This window comes from Panthera pardus, unplaced genomic scaffold, assembly GCF_024362965.1.
Source record: "Panthera pardus isolate Hobbes unplaced genomic scaffold, ASM2436296v1 HiC_scaffold_6, whole genome shotgun sequence".
Taxonomy (NCBI): Eukaryota; Metazoa; Chordata; class Mammalia; order Carnivora; family Felidae; genus Panthera; species Panthera pardus.
This window is the reverse complement of record NW_026526991.1, coordinates 3,414,613-3,434,652: the sequence shown is the minus strand read 5'-3', so window position 1 is coordinate 3,434,652 and position 20,040 is coordinate 3,414,613. Positions and strand designations below refer to the sequence as shown.

General features: G+C 45.5%; 2 protein-coding genes across 6 annotated transcripts in view; one reads left to right on the top strand and one right to left on the bottom strand.

The window, feature by feature from the left end:
• The first annotated feature begins 2,676 nt into the window (after nt 1-2,676).
• On the top strand, nt 2,677-11,054 carry SNU13 (small nuclear ribonucleoprotein 13). 2 transcript variants are annotated; one of them, XM_019447029.2, is made up of 3 exons: nt 2,677-2,805; nt 8,875-8,995; nt 9,832-11,054. In XM_019447029.2, the coding sequence occupies exons 1-3, from the start codon at nt 2,803-2,805 to the stop codon at nt 10,092-10,094; spliced, it is 387 nt and encodes a 128-aa protein (XP_019302574.1). In that variant the 5' UTR covers nt 2,677-2,802; the 3' UTR covers nt 10,095-11,054. The 2 variants fall into 2 exon arrangements, with proteins under 2 accessions (XP_019302574.1, XP_019302573.1); XM_019447028.2 differs by lacking the exon at nt 2,677-2,805 and adding an exon at nt 7,203-7,334.
• Nucleotides 11,055-14,392: 3,338 nt separating this feature from the next.
• Nucleotides 14,393-20,040, bottom strand: part of XRCC6 (X-ray repair cross complementing 6) — a 28,800-nt gene continuing 23,152 nt past the window's right edge. For all 4 annotated transcript variants that reach the window (XM_019447024.2, XM_019447021.2, XM_019447025.2 and 1 more), the window contains 3 exons: nt 19,661-19,761; nt 15,932-16,045; nt 14,393-14,808 (listed from right to left, as the gene is read on the bottom strand). In XM_019447024.2, coding sequence (XP_019302569.2) covers nt 14,612-14,808; nt 15,932-16,045; nt 19,661-19,761 — 412 coding nt within the window. In that variant the 3' untranslated portion in view covers nt 14,393-14,611. The remainder of the gene's footprint in view (nt 14,809-15,931; nt 16,046-19,660; nt 19,762-20,040) is intronic.

Below are 20,040 nucleotides of genomic sequence, written 5' to 3'. Positions count from 1 at the left end.
GGACACTGAATAAAAGGAAGTTTGACAAGTGCCATAAAGGGCAAATACAGGGGGTTTGTGGGTCTATCCAGCAGGGGCAGTTACCTGGTCTGGATGATCAGGGAGGCTTCACTGAAGAGGTGATGAGCAGGAGCTAGCTAGGCAAAACAGTGGAGCACAGTGCACACAACAAAGGGTGATAGATGGGGTTGGAAAAATTGGGGTGTGCTCAGGGGAGAAAAAGAAAGTGGGTAGAGCTGTATTATGGAGATGGGGGTGAGGACTGGTGGAGTGGGTCCTAGTAAGCCATGGCAAGGATTTAGAGTTTTAAGCACAGAAGTGTATAAAAAACAAATTTCTAAGACAAATTGATCTTGAGCATATGTCAACATATTAACTTACTAGCAAGGGAAACAACAAAATACAAAAGGGGGAGCTAGCTCTAAGAGAATTTGGAAATTGAGTTATATAATTGGGAAGCAGATTAATTAGGTGAAGTGTACTGTCTCCTTACTCATGGAAATAAAAACATCAAGTCCCATCAGTCTTCACTGAAGAGACCTGGGATATGATGGTCCAAAATGCCAGGTAGGCCAAATAACAACGGGAAATTGTTATAAAGGACATCAAAAAAGCTAGGATGCCTGGGTGGCTCAGTTGGTTGAGCGTCCAACTCTTGATTCTGGCTCAGGTCATGATCTCACAGTTCATGGGATCGAGCCCCGTTGGGCTCTGTGCTAACAGTGTGGAGCTTGCTTGGGATTCTCTCTCTCCCCTTCTCTCTCTACCCCTCTCTCTCAAAATAAGTACTTTCTCTCTCAAAAATAAGTAATAAAAAGCATTTTGTAAAAAGGACATCAGGGGCACCTGGGTGGCTCAGTCGGTTGGGCGTCCGACTTCAGCTCGGGTCACGATCTCACAGTCCGTGAGTTCAAGCCCCACATTGGGCTCTGTGCTGACAGCTCAGAGCCTGGAGCCTGCTTCAGATTCTGTGTCTCCCTCTCTTTCTGGCCCTCCCCTGCTCATGCTCTGTCTCACTCTCTCTCTCAAAAATAAATAAACATTAAAAAACATTTTTTAAATATATAAAAAAAGTAAAAAGGACATCAAAAAAGCAAATGATAAGGACATGTCTATGACTGTAAATTGAATAAGGTTTAATTCCCCAACAATGGTGGCTGATACATCTAACTAATATGGAAACGTGAAACAGGATCTGAGAGGTGAACAGCAGTATCCAAACCACAGGTTCTACTTTTTTTTTTTTTTTTTTTTTAGAGGGTGGGGGAAGGGGCAGAGGGAGAGGGAGAGAGAGAATCTTAAATCAGGCAGCATGGAGGCTGATACAGGGCTTGATCTCCAGAGCCTGAGATCACGACCTGAGATGAAATCAAGAGTCGGACACTTTATTAACTGAACCACTCAGGTGCCCTGTCACAGGAGCTACTCTTAAACAGGAAGCATCTGTGGGTATTTCTCAATTCGGAGACAAATTTTGTTCTTCAACAAGTCGTACGTGAGGTGGGGTGCCTGGGTGGCTCAGTCAGTTAAGCATATGACTCTTGATTTCAGCTCAGGGCATGATCTCATGGTTCCTGAGATTGAGCCCCACATTGGGCTCTGCACTGATGGTGTAGAGCCTGCTTAGCATTCTCTGTCCCTCTCTCTCTCTGCCCCTCCCCTGCTCATGCACACACACTCTCAAAATAAATAAACTTAACAAAATGATTTGCATGAGGTGAAGTTTGATGGAGGAATTTTTGGTGTAATGAATGTTCCATCCTGGAGCCAGTTCAAACCCATCACGTTGCCCCATACCACAACCGGTTTCAAGCACAGCAACCAGATGGAGTGGAAGCAACCCAGGCCAATAGCCAAAATCGCAAGGTCCAGTTCTGGTTCAGCCACTGCCTCACTCTGTGACCTTGGGCAAGGAGCTTCCCTTCTCTGGGCCTTAGTATCTGTAAAATGAAGAGATTGCTGCATGATTCCTAAGGGTCCTTCCAGGTCTCTACTAGGTTTCCGAAATAGTTAACTGGAACTAGCATATAATGGTCCAGTTCGGGCTGATCCCAGTGGTCCCGAGATGTGCCTGGTATCATGTTGGAGAGAAAAGAGTGAGGGCCATAACAATCAGGAAGGACTTCTTGGAGGTGGTGAGGCACGAGTCTAGCTTTGAATAATGGAGATTTGGAGCAGCCTAGAGAAAAGAGCAGTGCGCTGGCCAAAAGAAACTGCTTGTCCTATGACATCTCCAAACTCAACCTGACAGAAACTCAACCCTCACCCCCAAACCTGTTCTTCTTCCTGAATTCCCTACTCAAAGGATTCCATTTCTGGTGGACTCCACACTTCCCACCAAATTTTCACAAGGATATCTAAATATGGAGGAAAACATTTAGGGTTACCCATCATTCTCTCCATACTGTTCCCTCACCAGTGTAAAAAAAAGATGATTTTGAAAGCTCAAGAATATGCTTAAAGATAAATAGGCAATGGAATGATGACATCATTGAAACCTTTCGTTCTGGGTGTTTGTCCGTGTGTGTATGTATGAATGTTTCATTTATTCTCCCTGCCAGAAATGTGTGGTATGATGATAACAAAAACAGCAAATTACTGTCCCTCGCCTAGAAACGACTTGGTTCCCCTGCGGGCGCCCTTGAAAAACGAGGTCCGTCCGCCTGCAATGGCGTCACTTCCGTTTCCTGCCGCGCGCGGCCATTTCCACTCCTCCAGCGCGACTTTCCGGCCGAGGCGCGCGCTCCCGCCCTGACGTCAGCTGCGCTCCCAGACGGGTGGCGAGACCGCGGAGTCGCAGCTATGGTGAGTGCGTGCGCGTGGTGGAAGGGCTGGGACGCGCGAGACTCCGGGACCGGTTCACTCACTAGGCTGCCGGGGCTTAGAACGTACGCTGTCTCGATCGCCCGGCGCGGGGTCAGAGCTCCAGCGGCCGCGGAGTCCCAGGCTCCTCCCCCCGAGTTAGAATTCGGACCGCCGCGGGGCCCCAACAGCTCCGCTCGAGGTTAGAACTCGGAAAGCCTCAGGGTCCCAACAGGCTGTCGGGGGTACTTTGCAGCTACTCGGTGCGCGTGGCTGGAAGCCTCCGGGGAGTGAAGGAGTCCCGGCCCAGCGTGGGAGGAAACAGACCAACCCACGTGGGAGAGAGTAGAAAGTTGGATGAGAAAACCAGGCTCCGTCTTTCTTATTTCTCTTGTTGGGGATCGCTAGAGGATGGTGGGGAACCCTGAATTCAAATCAGCCTCCCCTACCCCACTTAACCCATTTGTCGATGTTCAGGAGAGGGAGATCTAGATCTCCATGGGTCTGAGCCTTAGTGCCCAACGCCGAGTTACACGTGCCGGGGACTTGGCGTTTGAGGGCCTTTGGCGGCTGTGGTAAATGTGGAGTGATTCCGAACCCCGGCTTGGGTTGCTGCGAGGCGGCAGTCTCAAATCAGAGGTCTCGGTAGCACCACGTGCGGCTTCTCTAAGCTGTTGGTGATCTCCAACCCTTAATCAACTCCTGTAGCTTGGTAGCTAGTTTTGTTTGGTACTTGGTAAGGAAAGAAGAGTTTACAAAGCACTTCCACTAACATAGGGAGGTTGAATCCTTCCAACGGAGCGTGGATCCGGTTGGGCAGCTTCCTCCTTTCCTTCCCCCTACCCCCTATTTTGAAGTTAGTATGTGGCTGAGCCTTGAACTTGAAGCTTCTAAACCAGTGCTCATTTTACGGAATTCTACGGAAAGTTTTGGAATAGGATGGTCTCGAGTTAAACTTAAGAGAAATTTTCCTCGGGGTCCATGAGTGGCTCGGTTGGGTAGGCACCCGACTTCAGCTCAGGTCATGATCTCACCTTTCCTGAGTTGGATCTCTGGGTTGGGCTCTGTGCTGACAGCTCAGAGTCTGGGGCTGCTTCAGATTCTATGTCTCCTTCAGTCTGTCTGCCCCTCCCCGGCTCGCACTCTGTCTCTGTCGCTCAAAAATAAACATTAAAATTTTTAAAAAAAGAGAGAAATTTTCCTCAACTGTAAAATGGGGATAAAAGATGAATGAGAGTGGGGAAAGATTTAAATGAGAATGCATGTTAAGCACCTAATCCTAATACTTGGTACCGTGTTAATGAGCACGCCTTGTTAAATCCAAACCTTGCTGGGTTTTGTTTGTCTGGTGTACAGGGAGACCAAATAGATCAAGCTAGGGATCAAAGTTAGCTAGCAGTATTATTTCATTCGTTCACTCATATAAATAACCCTTGAAAAACTTAAAAGGAATAAATACAAAGCAAAATTTCAGTTACTATTTATGAGCTAGGTAGTTTGTTTTAAAGTTGAGCCAACTTTTTATTGTTGACTGATACTGAAACAATAAGGTGAGGCCTCTTTAGTTGTTTGGGCTCCTGAAGTCTTCCCTTTTTGTGCATTTAATGTTTTGTTGAGAATTGAGAATCCTAAGTTCCAGAAAGGGGTTGTTGGAGCTGCAATTTAAAGTAGACTTTTGAGGAGTGATTGGGATTAAAGTGTTGTTGAGCCCTTTTATGTTTAGGAGGAGGACACCAGTGTGGATGAGCATTAGATTTTGGTAAGTCAAGGACATATGTTGTGGTCTCTGAGGTAGCCACCAAAAGAATAAAGATAACATAATTCCAAGCCAGTAGAGGGAATAGTAGAATGAAAAAATAATAAACCCAGAGGAAGGAAAGAAAGAAAATGAAACATAGCAGTTAGGACAAATAGAAGGCACAAAAGAAGGAAGATTTGAACTTAATGTTATCAGTACTTAAATAAATATAGGAGATTAAGTGCTTCTGTTAAAACAGATTAAAGTAGAAAGAATGGTAAATGTATACCAAGTCAAAAGGTGTGATGTAGCCTAAATATAAACATCAAAAAGAAGTAAGTTTTAAGGTGAAAGGCAACTGAAGATAGTGGCTAAAAAAAGATATGTGCTTCAGATTCGGTGTCTCCCTATCAAAAAATAAATAAACATTAAAAAAAATTTTTTTTTAAGGGGCGCCTGGGTGGCTCAGTTGGTTAATTGTCCGACTTCAGCTCAGGTCATGATCTCACGGTTTGTAAGTTCGAGCTCCATGTGGGGCTCTGTGCTGACAGCTCAGAGTCCTGGAGCCTGCTTCAGGGTCTGTGTCTCCTTCTCTCTCTAACCCTCTCCCATTCGCTTGCTCGCTCTCTCAAAAATAAAGATTAAAAAAAAGTTTTTAAATAAGGTATGAATAGAATAAAAATGATACAATTATAAGAAGAAATGGACAAATATGCAATTATATAGCATTTAAGTATATAAATGATAGTTGGTGAATCCAGAACATCAGTGTGGAAAGAGGATTTGAACAACACCATCAATAAACTTGATCTGCTGGTCATAGTGAATCTAGTGAACAAAATTATGGAAATTTGAAAACAGAACTAAACGATAGTGAGAATACCACACACAACAGCTAAAGTATTACCTGGATCTTAAAATGCTTATGTTGGAGGGAAAGGAGCTATAAAAAGGTAGGAAAAGAATGAAAAGACAAAACACCCAAGAAAAGCAGAAATTACTGAAATAGCAAACAGATCTGACTTATAGGATGGACAGAATCAGAAGATTTTCTCTGAAAAGTCCCCTCCAGCGAGATTAATCAGGAAAATAAGCAAAAGAGATGAAAGTGAGGAGTAACAAACATGAAGGACTTATAATCTTCAGATATTAAAAAGGATATTTGAACAGTTTGATAGCTATAAATACAGAAACTGAGATGAAATGAACAAATGCCTGAAAAAAAGTGTATCAAAACCAATTTAAGTACGAATTTAAAACGAATAAAGAAATTTTAAAAAATTTTTAACAGGAGGGGTGGCTGGATGGCTCAGTCTGTTAAGTGTGCAACTCTTGATTTCGGCTGGAGTCGTGATCTCATGGTCTGAGATTGAGCCCCACAGCTCCTGAGCTGGCAGTGTGGAGCCTGCTTGGGATTCTCTTTCTTCCCGTTCACTGCGAGCTCTCTCTCACTCTCTTCTCTCTCTCTCAAAATAAATAAACATTAAATTTTTTTTGACCTGAAAAAGACCCTATACCTAGTTGTTGTTTTTTTAAAAACCCTATACCTAGTTTTTAAAATAGCTTTATTGCAATAATTTGTGTACTATAAGAAGTTCACCTGTGTGAAGTGTATAATTCAGTGGTATTTCATATATTTACAGAGCTGTGCAACCATTGCTATAGAATTTTAGAACATTTTTATCATCTCTTCCCCCCAAGAAACCTTATGTCCATTAGCTAATGGATATAAAGTTAAAAACCTATTTAAGTTGGTTTTATCTCAGGAATGCAAACTTCGTTTTAACATTAGAAGAACCGTAAAAAATTAAAGGAAAACATTTTTCATCTGAGTCAGCACAAAATCTGATCGAATTCAACATCAATCTGTTTAAGAAGAAATTCTTTTTTGGGGCGCTTGGGTGTCTCGGTAGGTTAAGTGTCCGACTTCAGCTCAGGTCATGATCTCACGGTTTGTGAGTTTGAGCCCCACATCAGGCTCTGTGCTGACAGCTCAGAGCCTGGAGCCTGCTTCTCATTCTGTGTCTCCCTCTCTCTTTCTCTCTGCCCCTCCCTGGCTCTCACTGTCTCTCTCAAAAAAATAAGCATTAAAGAAAAAAAATTTTTAATGTTTGTTTATTTTTGAGACAGACCATGCATGGGGGAGGGACAGAGAGAGAGAGAGACAAACACAGAATCCAAAGCAGGCTCCACCCTGTCATCATAGAGCCTGACATGGGGCTCGAAGAATTTACAAACCATGAGATTATGACCTGAGCTAGAGTCGGCTGCCTAACCGACTGAGCCACCCAGGAGCCCAAGAAATTCTTAATATAGTAGAAAACAGTGAATTTTCTTAGCCTGAAATATCTAGGAGTAAGTCTAAAAGATATTAAGCCTTTTGTAAAAATTGTAAAGCCTTACTGAGAAGTACCGAGTTAAGCATATATGTTTAAATTGACAGATTCTGCATACTAAAGGTCCTTTACCCAAATTGGGATTGTATCAAATCTACGTATCAGATTATCCCAGCACATTTTTGTGGGCCTTGAAAAGCTGATTCTAGAATGTAAGGAGAAGAGCAGACCAATAATGGGGAGACCTTTTTCCCACTTCTTCTGGGAACTCTAGCCCTCACTTAATTCCACATCACCCTGGAACCACTGCAGTTTCAGGGACCAGGCGTTTGGTGCAATCTCACGCTCGATGTCACTTCCGCTGACGTCACCACCGCGTCACTTCCTGCTTCCTTGCGGGTGGGTCATTTCTGTGTCCTTGCGGTGCTGGGCAGGAGACCACCGAGGCAGACGCGATGGTGAGTGCTCCCACCGGGGCGTCACCCGCGGGTCACCACTTAAGACTGGGGTGCCGCGCGCTGCGTGCCGCGGTCCAGCCTCCAAAACCGGGGTTAGAGCGGGCCGCAGCGGGCGAACCACGCGTTGCTCGCGATGGTAACGTGGGGTGCGTCCAAGTTTTATATATAAATACATATATTTGTAAAAAGAATCACAGGGAAAACAAATGAGAAATTAATGAAAATGCTTGAACTCGAGAGGTAGGGATGAGGAAGAAGGAATGGTTTAAGCAGGCCCCTCCCAATTCGTTCCCTAAATGGTTTATTTTGAAGCAAAGCCAGTGACATAACACTTTATTCATAGGTGATAAAGTATGTATCTGTAAAATCAGGATTTTTAGCAACTGCAGTGCCATTATAATACCCCAAAATTTAATAATTCCTTAGTATCAAATATCTAATATCAGAATCAAAGGCTTGATCAGATTTTTCTCCTTTCCTTTTGTTTTTCCCCAAGAATACTTGGTCATAGGTGTTTTTGTTCTTCAGGAGGGGCAGTGATCACATGGTATCTTTTATGATATTGGTAGCTGTTAATGTCTGGATCCATTAATCTGTGTCTGGATTAATTGATGAATATGGGTTGCAAGATGGTGGGATTTGATTGGCTCATTCCTTTAGTAGGTGGAGTAGTGATACAGTCTGTCTGGGAAAGGCAGGATAAATGCTTTACTGTTTGCCAGTTTTCAGAACAGTTTTAGTTCACTAACAGCTTTGACTTTGGAACCATGTAGATGTGTTACATATTTGAAAAGTAAAATCTTAATTTTTTTTTTTAACAAGCTGAATACAAAGGAACCCTAATTGTATATGAAACTGATAAACCACAGGGAAATATTAATTTGAATAACTTGAATATCGTACTCTGACTGGGTGGCCTTAGTTGGATATATTGTAAGAACAAAAGGAAATTTTGACCTTGGTGAGCTTGTTGGTAGAGGTACCAACCATTTTGTTGGTACCGACCATTTTGTATGTATTGTAGGGTCAGATGAATGAGAAAATATTTTGATGGATTCCTACCGAGGACAGAGGAAGATTTGAGTATTGGATGGGAAATGGAGAGAGAACTCTGTGCTACATTTCTATAAACGCCTTAATTTTTATTTCAGTAAATTTGGGGTGAAGTGTGGAAATCCCAAATTTAAAAACTGTCCCCATGTGACTCAAGTGGATACTGAGCCATGAGAACCTATTAAAAATCCATTTGCTATAATATTACCAAGCAAGAGAGGCAAATAAAAGTATATCGGCTTTAGTGTACATCATTGGACTATGTAATTGCTAAAATTCTTCTATTCTAATATATTTCAGTTTTTCTGAGTTGGGAATAGGCAGCCAGTGTCAGTTACTAAGTGTCTTTCTGAGGGCAGAGAAACAGGGAAGCTGATCACTATCTCTCTGGGTTGTTGATTATAAAGTATTTTGTGATTTGTCCGGAACAACTTCTGGTTCAGTTTGACTGATGGTTTGATGACTTCCCCCACTTCCCGCCCCATAGACTGAGGCTGATGTAAATCCGAAGGCCTACCCCCTCGCAGACGCCCACCTCACCAAGAAACTACTGGACCTTGTTCAGCAGTCATGTAACTACAAGCAGCTTCGGAAAGGAGCTAATGAAGGTAAGGCAGCCAGAGGGTGCTTCAGGTGGAGTGATCAGGCACTGGCTCTGGTTTAGATGTCCAACTTGGAAAGAGGGCTGGACACTTGATTGGGACCAGTGGGAGGACTTCAGAGCAGCATTTGGGCAGTAGCTGCTAAAGGTTAACGGTGTAGGAATTCTTTTAGACCCAGTTATTCACATCTGTCTTGTGAGGAGAATGAGAGTCGGAATTTGAACTTGGGCAATGTGGCTCCACAGTCTGTGCTCTTGTTCATACTCCAGCATTAACAGAGTGTGGTCTGGGGACTAGCACTGGGCCACAGAGATATAAGCCATCAGGAGTAAGCGTTTAAACACACATCAGTGTATCACATATCAGTGATATGGGGTGCTGATTTTTCTTCGAAGTTGCATGTGGTGTGAGCCTCCCAGAAATACTGCTTGTGACAGACTGGGATGGTAAAACCCTGATCCTTGATCACAGAGTTCGAGAAATGCTGTACTGCAAAGCCCGTGTGAACGCTGTTGCAGTCAACCAGGCAAGAGGTGGTAGTGACTTGGACAAGTACGGTAGCAGAGAAGAAGAAAGAAGTGGTCTGTTTCAGGATGTGTTGTGACAGAGCTGATGGGTTTGATGGAGGGTTTGAGAAAGGCATTGAGGGTGGCTAATTGGTGATTAAATCCCATATCACTTACCAAAGCCACACTGTAAGACAGAGGATTGCTTGTGCCTGGGGATTTTTGCTCAGAAAGCACTTGTTTCTTTCCCTTGGAAATTGCTTTTTTGTGGCTTCCATGCCCAAGCTCCACCCCCATCCCAGTCACTTATTGGGCCTCGTGTCCTTCTCTCTTCAGCCACCAAAACCCTCAACAGAGGCATCTCTGAGTTCATCGTGATGGCTGCAGACGCTGAGCCGCTGGAGATCATCCTTCACCTTCCGCTGCTATGTGAGGATAAGAACGTGCCCTACGTGTTTGTGCGCTCTAAGCAGGCCCTGGGGCGGGCCTGTGGGGTCTCCAGGCCTGTCATCGCCTGTTCTGTCACCATCAAAGAAGGCTCACAGCTGAAGCAGCAGATCCAGTCCATTCAGCAGTCCATTGAAAGGCTCTTAGTCTAAACCGGCGGCCTGTGCCCCACTCCTCACTGAGTCCTCCCCTTGGGGTTGTGTATCCTATTGTCTGTGTTAGCATGTAGTACGTCCGGCCACGTTCTCTTGTTATATCACAGTACTAAATCCGGGTTTTGCATTTTTGTATTATTTTTGTTTTACGGGGTGTTATCCGTATATTAATCCTCCACCCAGCCCAGTCTCCCATTCTTCTCTGCCATCTTATCCTCCCTTTTGAAAACTGAACTAATGCGAAGAACAGGCGGAGACAGAGTGGTGATTCCATTCAAAGGCAGGGAAGAGCCAGGATAGAGATCTCGTTCCAGCTTTCAGGCGCTGACTTCCCCTTGTGTGCAGGACCTGATGGGTGTAAACACCATTCACTTTGTATCCCTCGTGCCTGGTGTACAAAATCATTCCATAAGCGTTTGCTCTCTATGGAGATTGTGTAGCATTTGGGGGGAAAGCATGTATCCTGTGAGGTTATTAGGTGTATGTCCAAGTGTCGTGTGCTAATCTGCCCCTGCCGTTTGCTTCGGTAATGTGGTTATTGTTCCCCCTCTCCCCCAACTCCTAACCATGCCCCTGAGGGCAGCAGGGCAGCAGCATAGCAAAGATGTGCTGCAGAATTCCAGAAGCTGCCTGAGCAAGTTAGACATGGGGCAGTTGACCTAGGTCTTGAAGGAGTCCAGAGTGGCAAGAGAAAAGAGAATCAACTGATGCTGAAATGAAGAAGTCTCGTGAGTCCCGGAGGCCTGACTGGAAGCTACAGCAGAGATGCTGGAGTCCAGGAAACATCCTCTCTGGTGAATGCAAAGGTCTTCAGTGGACAGTTGGTACCAGCTCTGAAAGCCATGACCCCTGTTCCCTGCCACAGTGTGGGGCAGGTGTGTGTATTCTTCATCACATCAGAAGGACAGTGCTCGTGTGCCATTCTCGTGAGCATTCTAATAAAGAGATATATTCATATTCCAGTTTAAAGAAAGTGTGGTTCTTGATAGGTATCCAGCTAATACCTGAAATGAAGAACTGTTTCGCATTCTTAGAACAGTGATAGCTTCTCAAACTTTCCACCAAGAGGCTGTGAAAAAGCCATGACCTCCGGTGGTTTTCTAGCAGCTCAAAGTGTCTTGTACCGACATGATCATTGAGGTGTTGCTCTCCCTCTACAAAGGGTTTCCCCGCCTCAGCACTAAGGATGTTTTGGGCTGGAAGATTTTTTATTTTTTAACTTTTTAAAATTTAAATCCAAGTTAGGTTACATATAGTGTAGTAATGATTCTAGGAGTGGGCTGAATGATTCTTTATGGGAGAGGGGGGCCCTGTATGCTGTAGAATGTTCAGCAGCATCTCTGACCTTTACCCACTAGATGTCAGTAGCCATCGTCTCCCTCCCCGAAGACACTGCCAGGTGTTCCGGTGGCAAAGTCACCCCTAGCTGAGAACTGTTGCAGAATTAGGGCTCCTAGTAGCCTTTGCCACATGCTAGGGAGTTGGGGGTTGTGGCGGGGAGGTGATGACCGAAGCCACTTCTACTTGTTAACCTGAGGGAAAGCACTGTGGGATCCTTGCATCTCAGCAAGAGAAGTTTTCTTCCAGGGTATAGATAATACCATAATGGTCAAATTAGTGCAGGTTATATTTAGTGTTGTCTTGGCCAGCTTGGGACAGTGTGCACGTTTCAGTCAGAAGCATATGTAGGAAATCCAGAAACCACCCTATCCTGCTAAAGTGTTGTGTGCCTACTGGGCTAGGCATTGCCTCCAGCTGACTCCAATGTTCAGATACCCCCATCTCCCCACCCCGACCCTGCCAACCCAAGCAGCTTTATATTTGTAGGTGGTGGGGTTCAGGTTGCTTACTATCTTTTGTCCTATATGTACATTTATAATCATACTTTAAAAGAACAAAATAACTTGGGTGGAGGAAGATCAAGTTCAACCTCCACTTGGTTGGGAACTCAGCCTTATCCACTAGAGCTTTAGGAAGTGAGGTGGGGCAGGGGCTCCTGGGATCTTCAGCCCTAGTACCCACTTTACTCTGGAGTGTTAGCTCAGTGGCCACAGCTACATTTTAAGCCTTCAGAGGCCAGGGTGCCCATTTATGATCCTTTGAAAAAACTGGCTCTTCTCCCTGCTCCTAAGGGCCCCCCTGCCTGTCCTGTGTCTGCATCTCCACCATGTTCTGTCTTCACTCGGTGTTTCACATTTGGTTTATTGAACATTCCAAACGTACTTTCTTCTTGTTGGTTGTATCTCATGTTCCTTTACTGCACTGGTGGCTTTCTTCTCATGCCAGTCTTAATTCAAGTATCACTGCTGTAGGACCTTTACAAACTACCTCATTTCTTTCCTTTTCCCCCAGCACTGTGACATCCTATTTTTAGCTTCTTTACTAACATCTGAGGTGGTTTTCTGATCATTAACCCTCATTGGCGAGCAGGAACTTGTGTGATACCCTAGCACCTGTAGCAGTGCCCTAACATAGATGCTTCAAAAGTGTAGAATGATGGGGCACCTGGGTGGCTCAGTCTGTTGAGCGTCCAATCCGACTTTAGCTCAGCTCATGATCTCACAGTTCGTGAGTTCCAGCCCGTGTCAGGCTCTGTGCTGACAGCTCAGACCCGGAGACCGCTTCGGATTCTGTGTCTCCCTCTCTCTGCCCCTCTCCTCACACTGTCTCTCCCTCTCTCAAAAATAAATCAACGTTAAAAAAATTTTTTTTAAGTGTAGAATGAAGAATTCCTAAAGGGTAGACACACAAGCAAGGAAATCTAGTAATTTCCAGCCAGCCACCTATGAAGTTGGTTGCAGAATTTTGCATTTAAACATTTTTGTAGAGAAAATCAGGTCAGTCATCAGGTCTGAAAGGTTCCTCTGACCCCAAACACACAGTGGTTAGGAACTTCTGTTCTAGAGTGCAAGTTTCCTGAGTGGACTAAGATTAAGGAGTGTTTTTATATTTACAATAGTGACCTTGGTAAAGGTCATCTGTAATACGTTAAGTACTAAACAATGCATTTCCGTTATCATTAAGCCCAAACTATGAGGGCTTAAAGGTGGTGAGGGAGGAAGAGGAACTTGTTGTCAGCACGGTATCCCCGAGTCCCTCTCAATGTCAGCTAAGTTACATTTTGAAAAATCTCTGCCCCACCCCCACCCACCATCCCTTTTCTATCCTCTCTGTCCCTTTTCTGCTCTTTCTGCTGCTACTGCTTTTGAAGAATTAGCCTGAGAGAAGGAAGGAAAGCATCTGGAAGGATTTGCATCCTCCATGGATGGCTGGAGATTCAGGGTCTGTAGGCCGTGTGTCTTCCAGGACTGGAATGAGCATCTCATGAGATATATGACGGGTCAAGTTACTCTTGTAAGAGATTTTCACTTTTGGATTCTTTGTTCTCTGAGTGTTTAAGGTGTTTTGTTTTTACTTGGAAAGCAGATATTATATTCTTATTTGGCTTTCTTTCCTTATGTGGGGGAGAGGGAAGTTAACTCTCCGATGGGAAGAGATGCTTTTGAGGATTAACTTCCCTCTAATTCTTCAAAAGCAATAGCAGCAACAAAGAGAAGTCACCCTGCTCCTCTTCCCCTTTTCCTAATGCTAGGACCTCTCCTCACCCTACCACAGCTTCCCTGAAAAAACACGAGGAATAACTCCTTTCACGTATGCTGGAATCCAAATTCTCGGGCAACAGAAAATGTATCTTCACGTACCTGAATGCCACATTAAGAGGAATGCAGCATGAAAGGGGCTGCTAGTCACTCATGAGGCAAATGGTACCAGAATTAGAAATGTTCCATTCTTAGTGCTTCTGAACTCTAATCTTTAGCTCTATATTGACACAGTGAAAGGGAAAACAGGTGGGGGGGGGCGGGGCAGAGGATGAAAATATTGCTGGGGCTTGTCATTCCTCAAGTATGTCTACCTGTCCTTAATTGTCACATTCTCCCCTACCTTCACTGATATTTTATTTCCATGATGATGATGTGTTCCTAATGGGAGAGCAAATAAAGCCAGTAGCCAATGGCAGGTGATCTTTGGATGTGAGACAGACACATCTTTCTCTTTCATACTAAAGAACAGTATAGGGGCACCTGGGTGGCTCAGTCAGTTGGCTAAGCATCTAACTTCGGCTCAGATCGTGTCTCACGATGAGTTCGAGCCCCACATCAGACTCTCTGCTGTCAGCACAGCGCCCGCTTCAGATCCTCTGTCCCCTCCTCTCTCTGCGCACCCCCCCCCCCCCGCCCCCGGCTTACACTCTCTCAAAAATAAATAAAAATATGGAAAAATAAAAAATAACAGTATATAGTACAAAGTTAGAGCTCTTTATTCAGACAGTAAAGCCCAGCAAAGTGGGAGGGCTATGCTGTCTCCATGGCAACAGAAAGTCTCATAAATGTAAAGTTCCTGGCTTCTATCAGACAGACTCTTCCTGGCCCAGAAGAAACAGGTTTTAACTTGATGAGAACAACCCAGGCAGCCTGGCTATAGCACAGAAGGGTGGCTAGCTGTTCAGTCTCTGGTCAGTTCTTCTGGAAGTGCTTAGTGAGCATGTTCATCAGCTCCTGCTTCTTCAACCCGCCCTTCAGCCCATACACCCTGCAGACTTCCTTCAGCATGGGCACAGTGAGCTTACCCAGCGTGCCCTTGCTGACATGGGCCTTCAGCTCCTCTTCAGATAACTCCACTTTGGGTCTTTTGCTTCCAGAACCTTCATCATCTGGGGAAAAAGGTCAGGAGGGAGTGACTGGAAATGCTAACAGTGGCCCTTCTACGGTCTGGGCTGCAGTTAACCATTTTCCGTAAGCTGGGATGCCCATGGGAGCGTGTTTTGATAAGGTAGCTTCATTTAAGCATAAAGTCAAAACCATATCAGACCTAGAAGGAAGTTCCAAGTAGTGCAGTTGCCATCGGTTTACCCAAAATTGGTGCTCAGTCTGGGGAAGTCATTCCTTCCTTTGTTCAAAAAGCATTTACAGAGCACCGTGTCAAGTACTAAGGCGCCATGCTAGACGATAAGCAAGTGCAAACTGAGTGAGATAAACAAGTAAATCCCTAAAGTGTGCACATGTGTGAAGAGCTATGGTAATAGCTCACACAGGGCACTAGGAGTCACTTTTTGGTTTTGTTTTTTTTTTATAAATGTTTGTTTCTTTTGAGAGAAAGCATGCACACGTGTTTGTGAGAACAGGGGAGGGGTAGAGAGAGACAGAGAGAGAGAGAGAGAGAGAGAGAGAGAGAGAGATGATCCCAAGCAGGCTCCACAGTCTCAGCACAGAGCTTGATGTGGGGCTCTAACTCACCAACTATGAGATCATGACCGGAGCCAAAACCAAGAGTCAGATGCCTAACTGACCAAGCCACCCGGGGTGCCCCTAGAGGAGTCACTTCTGATGGAGAAGAGAGAAGGCTCCATGGCCACCAACCTAGCCTCTCACAGCTCCATTTCCTTGGAAGGCTGCAAGTTCGAGCCCCACATCAGGCTTTGCGCTGATAACACGTATTCTCTGTCTCCTTCTCTCTCTGCCCCTCTCCTGCTAGCACTTCCTCGCTCTCCCTCTCCCAAAAATAAACACTAAAAATTTTTAAATTACAAAAAAAATTAAAAACCAGTTCCTGGGTCGCCTAGGTGGCTCAGTCAGCTAAGTGTCTGACTTCAGCTCAAGTCATGATCTCACGGTTCATGAGTCCGAGCCCTGCGTTGGGCTCTCTGCTATCAGCACAGAACCTACTTCAGATCCTCATTCTCCCTCTCTCTGCCTCTCCCCTGCTTGCACCCTCTCTCTCTCCTTTTGCTCTCAAAAATAAGCTTAGAAAAATAAATAAATAACCCAGTTCCTCACCTTGTTTCCTCTTGGAAACTTTTTCTTCAGGATTATAATCAGGTGGGTAGACAAGCTCCTTAAACTCATCCACCAGGGGGCCGAGTCTCTTATCTATTGCTTTAGTTTTAGGCACTAGAAAATCAAAACACAAGAAGAATGAGTCAGGTGAGTCACAAGCCCTGGCTTCCTGTCCAGTTCCAAGTCTACAGGGACCAGAGGAGAAAGCACCTAACTGCAGGGGTTGAGGGAAGTCAGGAAAGGGTCCAGGAGGAGGCAACTAACCTGGTCAAGAACACATTCAACAAAGTCTTCCTAATATTTACCAAGTACCTTCTAACAATTGAATTTAATGAGCACTTACTACAGCCAGGCACCCTTCTCACTGCTTTAAACTTATTTAATCCTCTAACAACCTCTAGGGTAGGTAAATTTGTTTCCTTATTTTATAGAGGAAAGCAGAGAGGTTAAATGACTTGCTCAAGGTCAAACGGCTGGGAGTAATAGAGTTGAGAATGGGGTTAGATTCTGGAGTTTCAAACAAGAGTCCGTGCCCCCAGTGGGATTACAGTCTAGTCAGGGTAAGGAGGCAGTAAAAACATAAACACAGTGGCTGGCAATGCCATGATGGAAGGGACCGAACAAAGGCACACTGGAACACAGGAGGGGTCAGGAGAGATTTTCTGCAGCCAAGTCTGCAAAGCTGAGTGTTCTTCCTCAGGCAGGGACTATTCAAAGCAGGAGAAGGCACAGGATAAGAAATAGATAACATACAGCTTGAAGGTAGAATGTCAGGAGTGTAGGACCGGTGAGGAGGCTGGAAAGGCGATCATGGCAAGGTCATGGAAGCCTTGAATGCCCACCCAGGTCGTAGACTTTATCCTGAGAGCAGTGGGGAAACTCTGAAGGGCTATGAGCAAGGGAACAACATGATTCCAATTACATTTCCAGTTTAGAAAGATCATCCTGGGGTGCCTAGGTAGCTCAGTCAGTTGGGTGTCTGACTTCAGCTCAGGTCACGATCTCACAGCTTGTGGGTTCGAGCCCCGCGTCAGGCTCTGTGCTGACAGCTCAGAGCCTGGAGCCTGCTTCGGATTCTGTGTCTCCCTCTCTGTCCCTCCTCTGCTCATGCTCTATCTTTCTCTGTCTCTCAAAAATAAACAAACAGTTAAAAAAAAAAGAAAGAAAGAAAGAAAGAAAAATCATCCTGAGCTGTGTGTGGATGGAAGGTGGGTGAGACAGAAGGCCAAACCTGGGGTGAGGGTGGAGGGGATAAGGGACCATAAAGTGGCAGAATTGATAGATGTACAGATAGAATGTGAGGTGTAGGGGTGGCCAGAGGGAGGTGGCGACCAGCTGGGATGGCAGGAGCATTCCCCAGGACTGATACAACAGAAAACAGGTATCTTTGGGGGAAAGACAGTATTTTTGTTTTCTTTGTTACCTAACCATTATATGGTTTGTTGAGCTTGAGACCTGAGCTGTGTCACATCAAGGACAGGCATGAGGAGACGAGTATCTCATCATCTCCTCATGTGGCCACGTTTCCAAAGTATTAAGGGAAGATCCTGCCGCCTGGTGTGCCCAGAAGAAGGCACAATGTCACAACCAACCTGGGCTCCTGCTGAGACAGAAGCCCCACGTTCCCGACTATAGGAGTCTCTGCGAGAGCTTTGGTTCTCAACCCGGCAACCAGCTGAGACTTTTAAAAAATCCTGATGCCCAAACCCCACCCCCAGAGATTCTGATTTAAGTGGTCTGGGGGTGAGGCCTAAATTGCCAGATTTTTTGAAGTCTCCTGGATGATTCTGTTGTACAGCCAAAGTTGAGAACCAGTGTGCTAGAGGTTAAGAGCAGGTCTCAGAATAACCTGGAAGGCTTGTTGTAAGACACAGGTTGCAGGGGCCCAACCTGAGTTTCAGATTCAGTCAGCCTGGGAAAGGGCTCAACATGGGCATTTCTGACAAGTTTCCAGGAGACACCAGTGCTGCTTTTCCAGGAAGCACACTTGGAACCACTGGTGGAGCCTGAGGAGGCCACCTGGGGAGAAGTGAAGTGACAGAGAAGATAGGGCCCAGGATCACCTAGTGCACTCGCTCCCATGTTTAGAGGAGAAAAAAAGGGAAGCAGGTCCAGCAAAGGTGTCTTAGGGCACTGTCAGCTCAGGAGAAAAACCAAGACAGCCTGGTGTCGCAAAGCCAAACAGAGAAAGTGAGAAACAGTTCTGAGTCTTCAGGAAGTTATTTATTCAAAGGAAACCATATCCTGTGTCAGAGGGAAGCAGCTACACATCGGATTAGAAGCGAGTGAAGAACAGAAAAGAACAAGCGTCAAAGGGGGCGGGTGTCTGAGCGGTGGGACACCTGGGGCCTGCAGCAGCCATCACCAGGCAGCTGCAGTTCCGGCCAGAGCCCGGGACGAAGGGTATGGCCGGAGACAGGCTCGGGGGTCACAGACATGAGGGATACAGCAGGCCGGGGGAGCAGACAAGATAACCAACGGAAAGGGAGAGCAGCGGGGCTGAGGACAGAAACCTGAGCCCCTGGAGTTATAGGAAACGTCAGAGCAGCCAAAACTGTTTTGAAAATAGAGGCAGGAAGAGCAAACACAACTTGCAGTACAATTACAGGACAGGAGCCAGAATGGAAGAGGCCAAGGCCCCGGTGAGGAAGAGAGAGAACGCTGTGGAATAAAGGGGAACAACTGTGTTTTGAGCACTTCCTGACAGTCAGGACCGAGATGGTGTCAATAGCTTATAAGAACAGTATCGGGGCGCCTGGGTGGCTCGGTCGGTTAAGCGTCCGACTTCGGCTCAGGTCATGATCTCACAGTCCGTGAGTTCGAGCCCCGCGTCAGGCTCTGGGCTGATGGCTCGGAGCCTGGAGCCTGTTTCAGATTCTGTGTCTCCCTCTCTCTCTGACTCTCCCCCGCTCACGCTCTGTCTCTCTCAAAAATAAACATTAAAAAAAATTTTTTTTAAATAATAATAATAATAACTGGGAAGCTCAGCAGGCCACACTAATTGTTCTGATCTTTTCAACCTCTGTTAAGAGCCTTCATTAAATCCCATCTGTTGCCCAGCTGATATTTACCTGTATCACTAAACTGTGTGTGTCCTCTTATGAAATACGTAAGAGAACCACAGTCAAGAAAGGGACTGGCAGCGAGCTCAGAGCTCAACCGAGGCGGCCAGGCAAATCTCCCCGATGCTGGGTAACAAGGATCTTCTGAGGCAGAGCCTACAGTCTGATGGAGAGACAGGAAACACAGTGGTGCAGAGCGATGGCTCTGGGCCAGACGCACTGGATTCTAAACCTGGATCCACCGCTCACTACTTAGTGCCTTGGAGAATTACTACCTTCTCTATTAAATAAGGACAACGGTGCCTACCTCATAGTTACCAGAATTGGATGAGTCAACAGCTAGGACAAAGAGTGCCTGGCACACAGTAAGCGCTCAATAAATGTTATAGATTTTTTTTTTTTTTTTTACTTTTACCAACATGTAGTCATGAGGGGGCCTGGTTCAAAGGCAGGTTGCAGAAGCCTGGCACACTCTCCTCCTCTTACGGCAGAATGAGCCAAATCTCTTCTGAGACAGTCTATGCTGGTCTAGAAAATCTCTCAGAGAAGGCTGGAAAAACGAGGTTGAGTCTTTGCAGGATACTAGAAAACGCATCCGTATTTCCAGTCCAGAGTGAAACCGTTACGAAAACCTCCCATGGAAAGAGCTCAGTCCCAGCCTTCTTACATGTCAAATCCACTGCCTGTTCAGGCTCCATCAAATCCAAAGCCAGGGCCTCCAGGTTTTTGAAGTGCTGCTGCAGCACTGGGTTCTCAAAGGCGTCACTTCTAGTAAAACAGTAACATAAATAAATTGAAGCATTTAAACATTAAAAAATAATAATAATAAAATTAAATAAACCCGACTGAGATACCACAGGCCCAGGGTCAGCTGAGGAAAAGAGCCCAGATAAAACAGCTGGGAGTCTTGTCTCTGGAATCAACTTTTCTCTCTCCAATTTCCAATTTATTGGAATCCAAAAGCCGATCAAAAAAAAATTGGGGGGGGGGGGGGTTGTGCCTGGGTGGCTCAGTCAGTTAAGCGTCTGACTTCGGCTCAGGTCATGA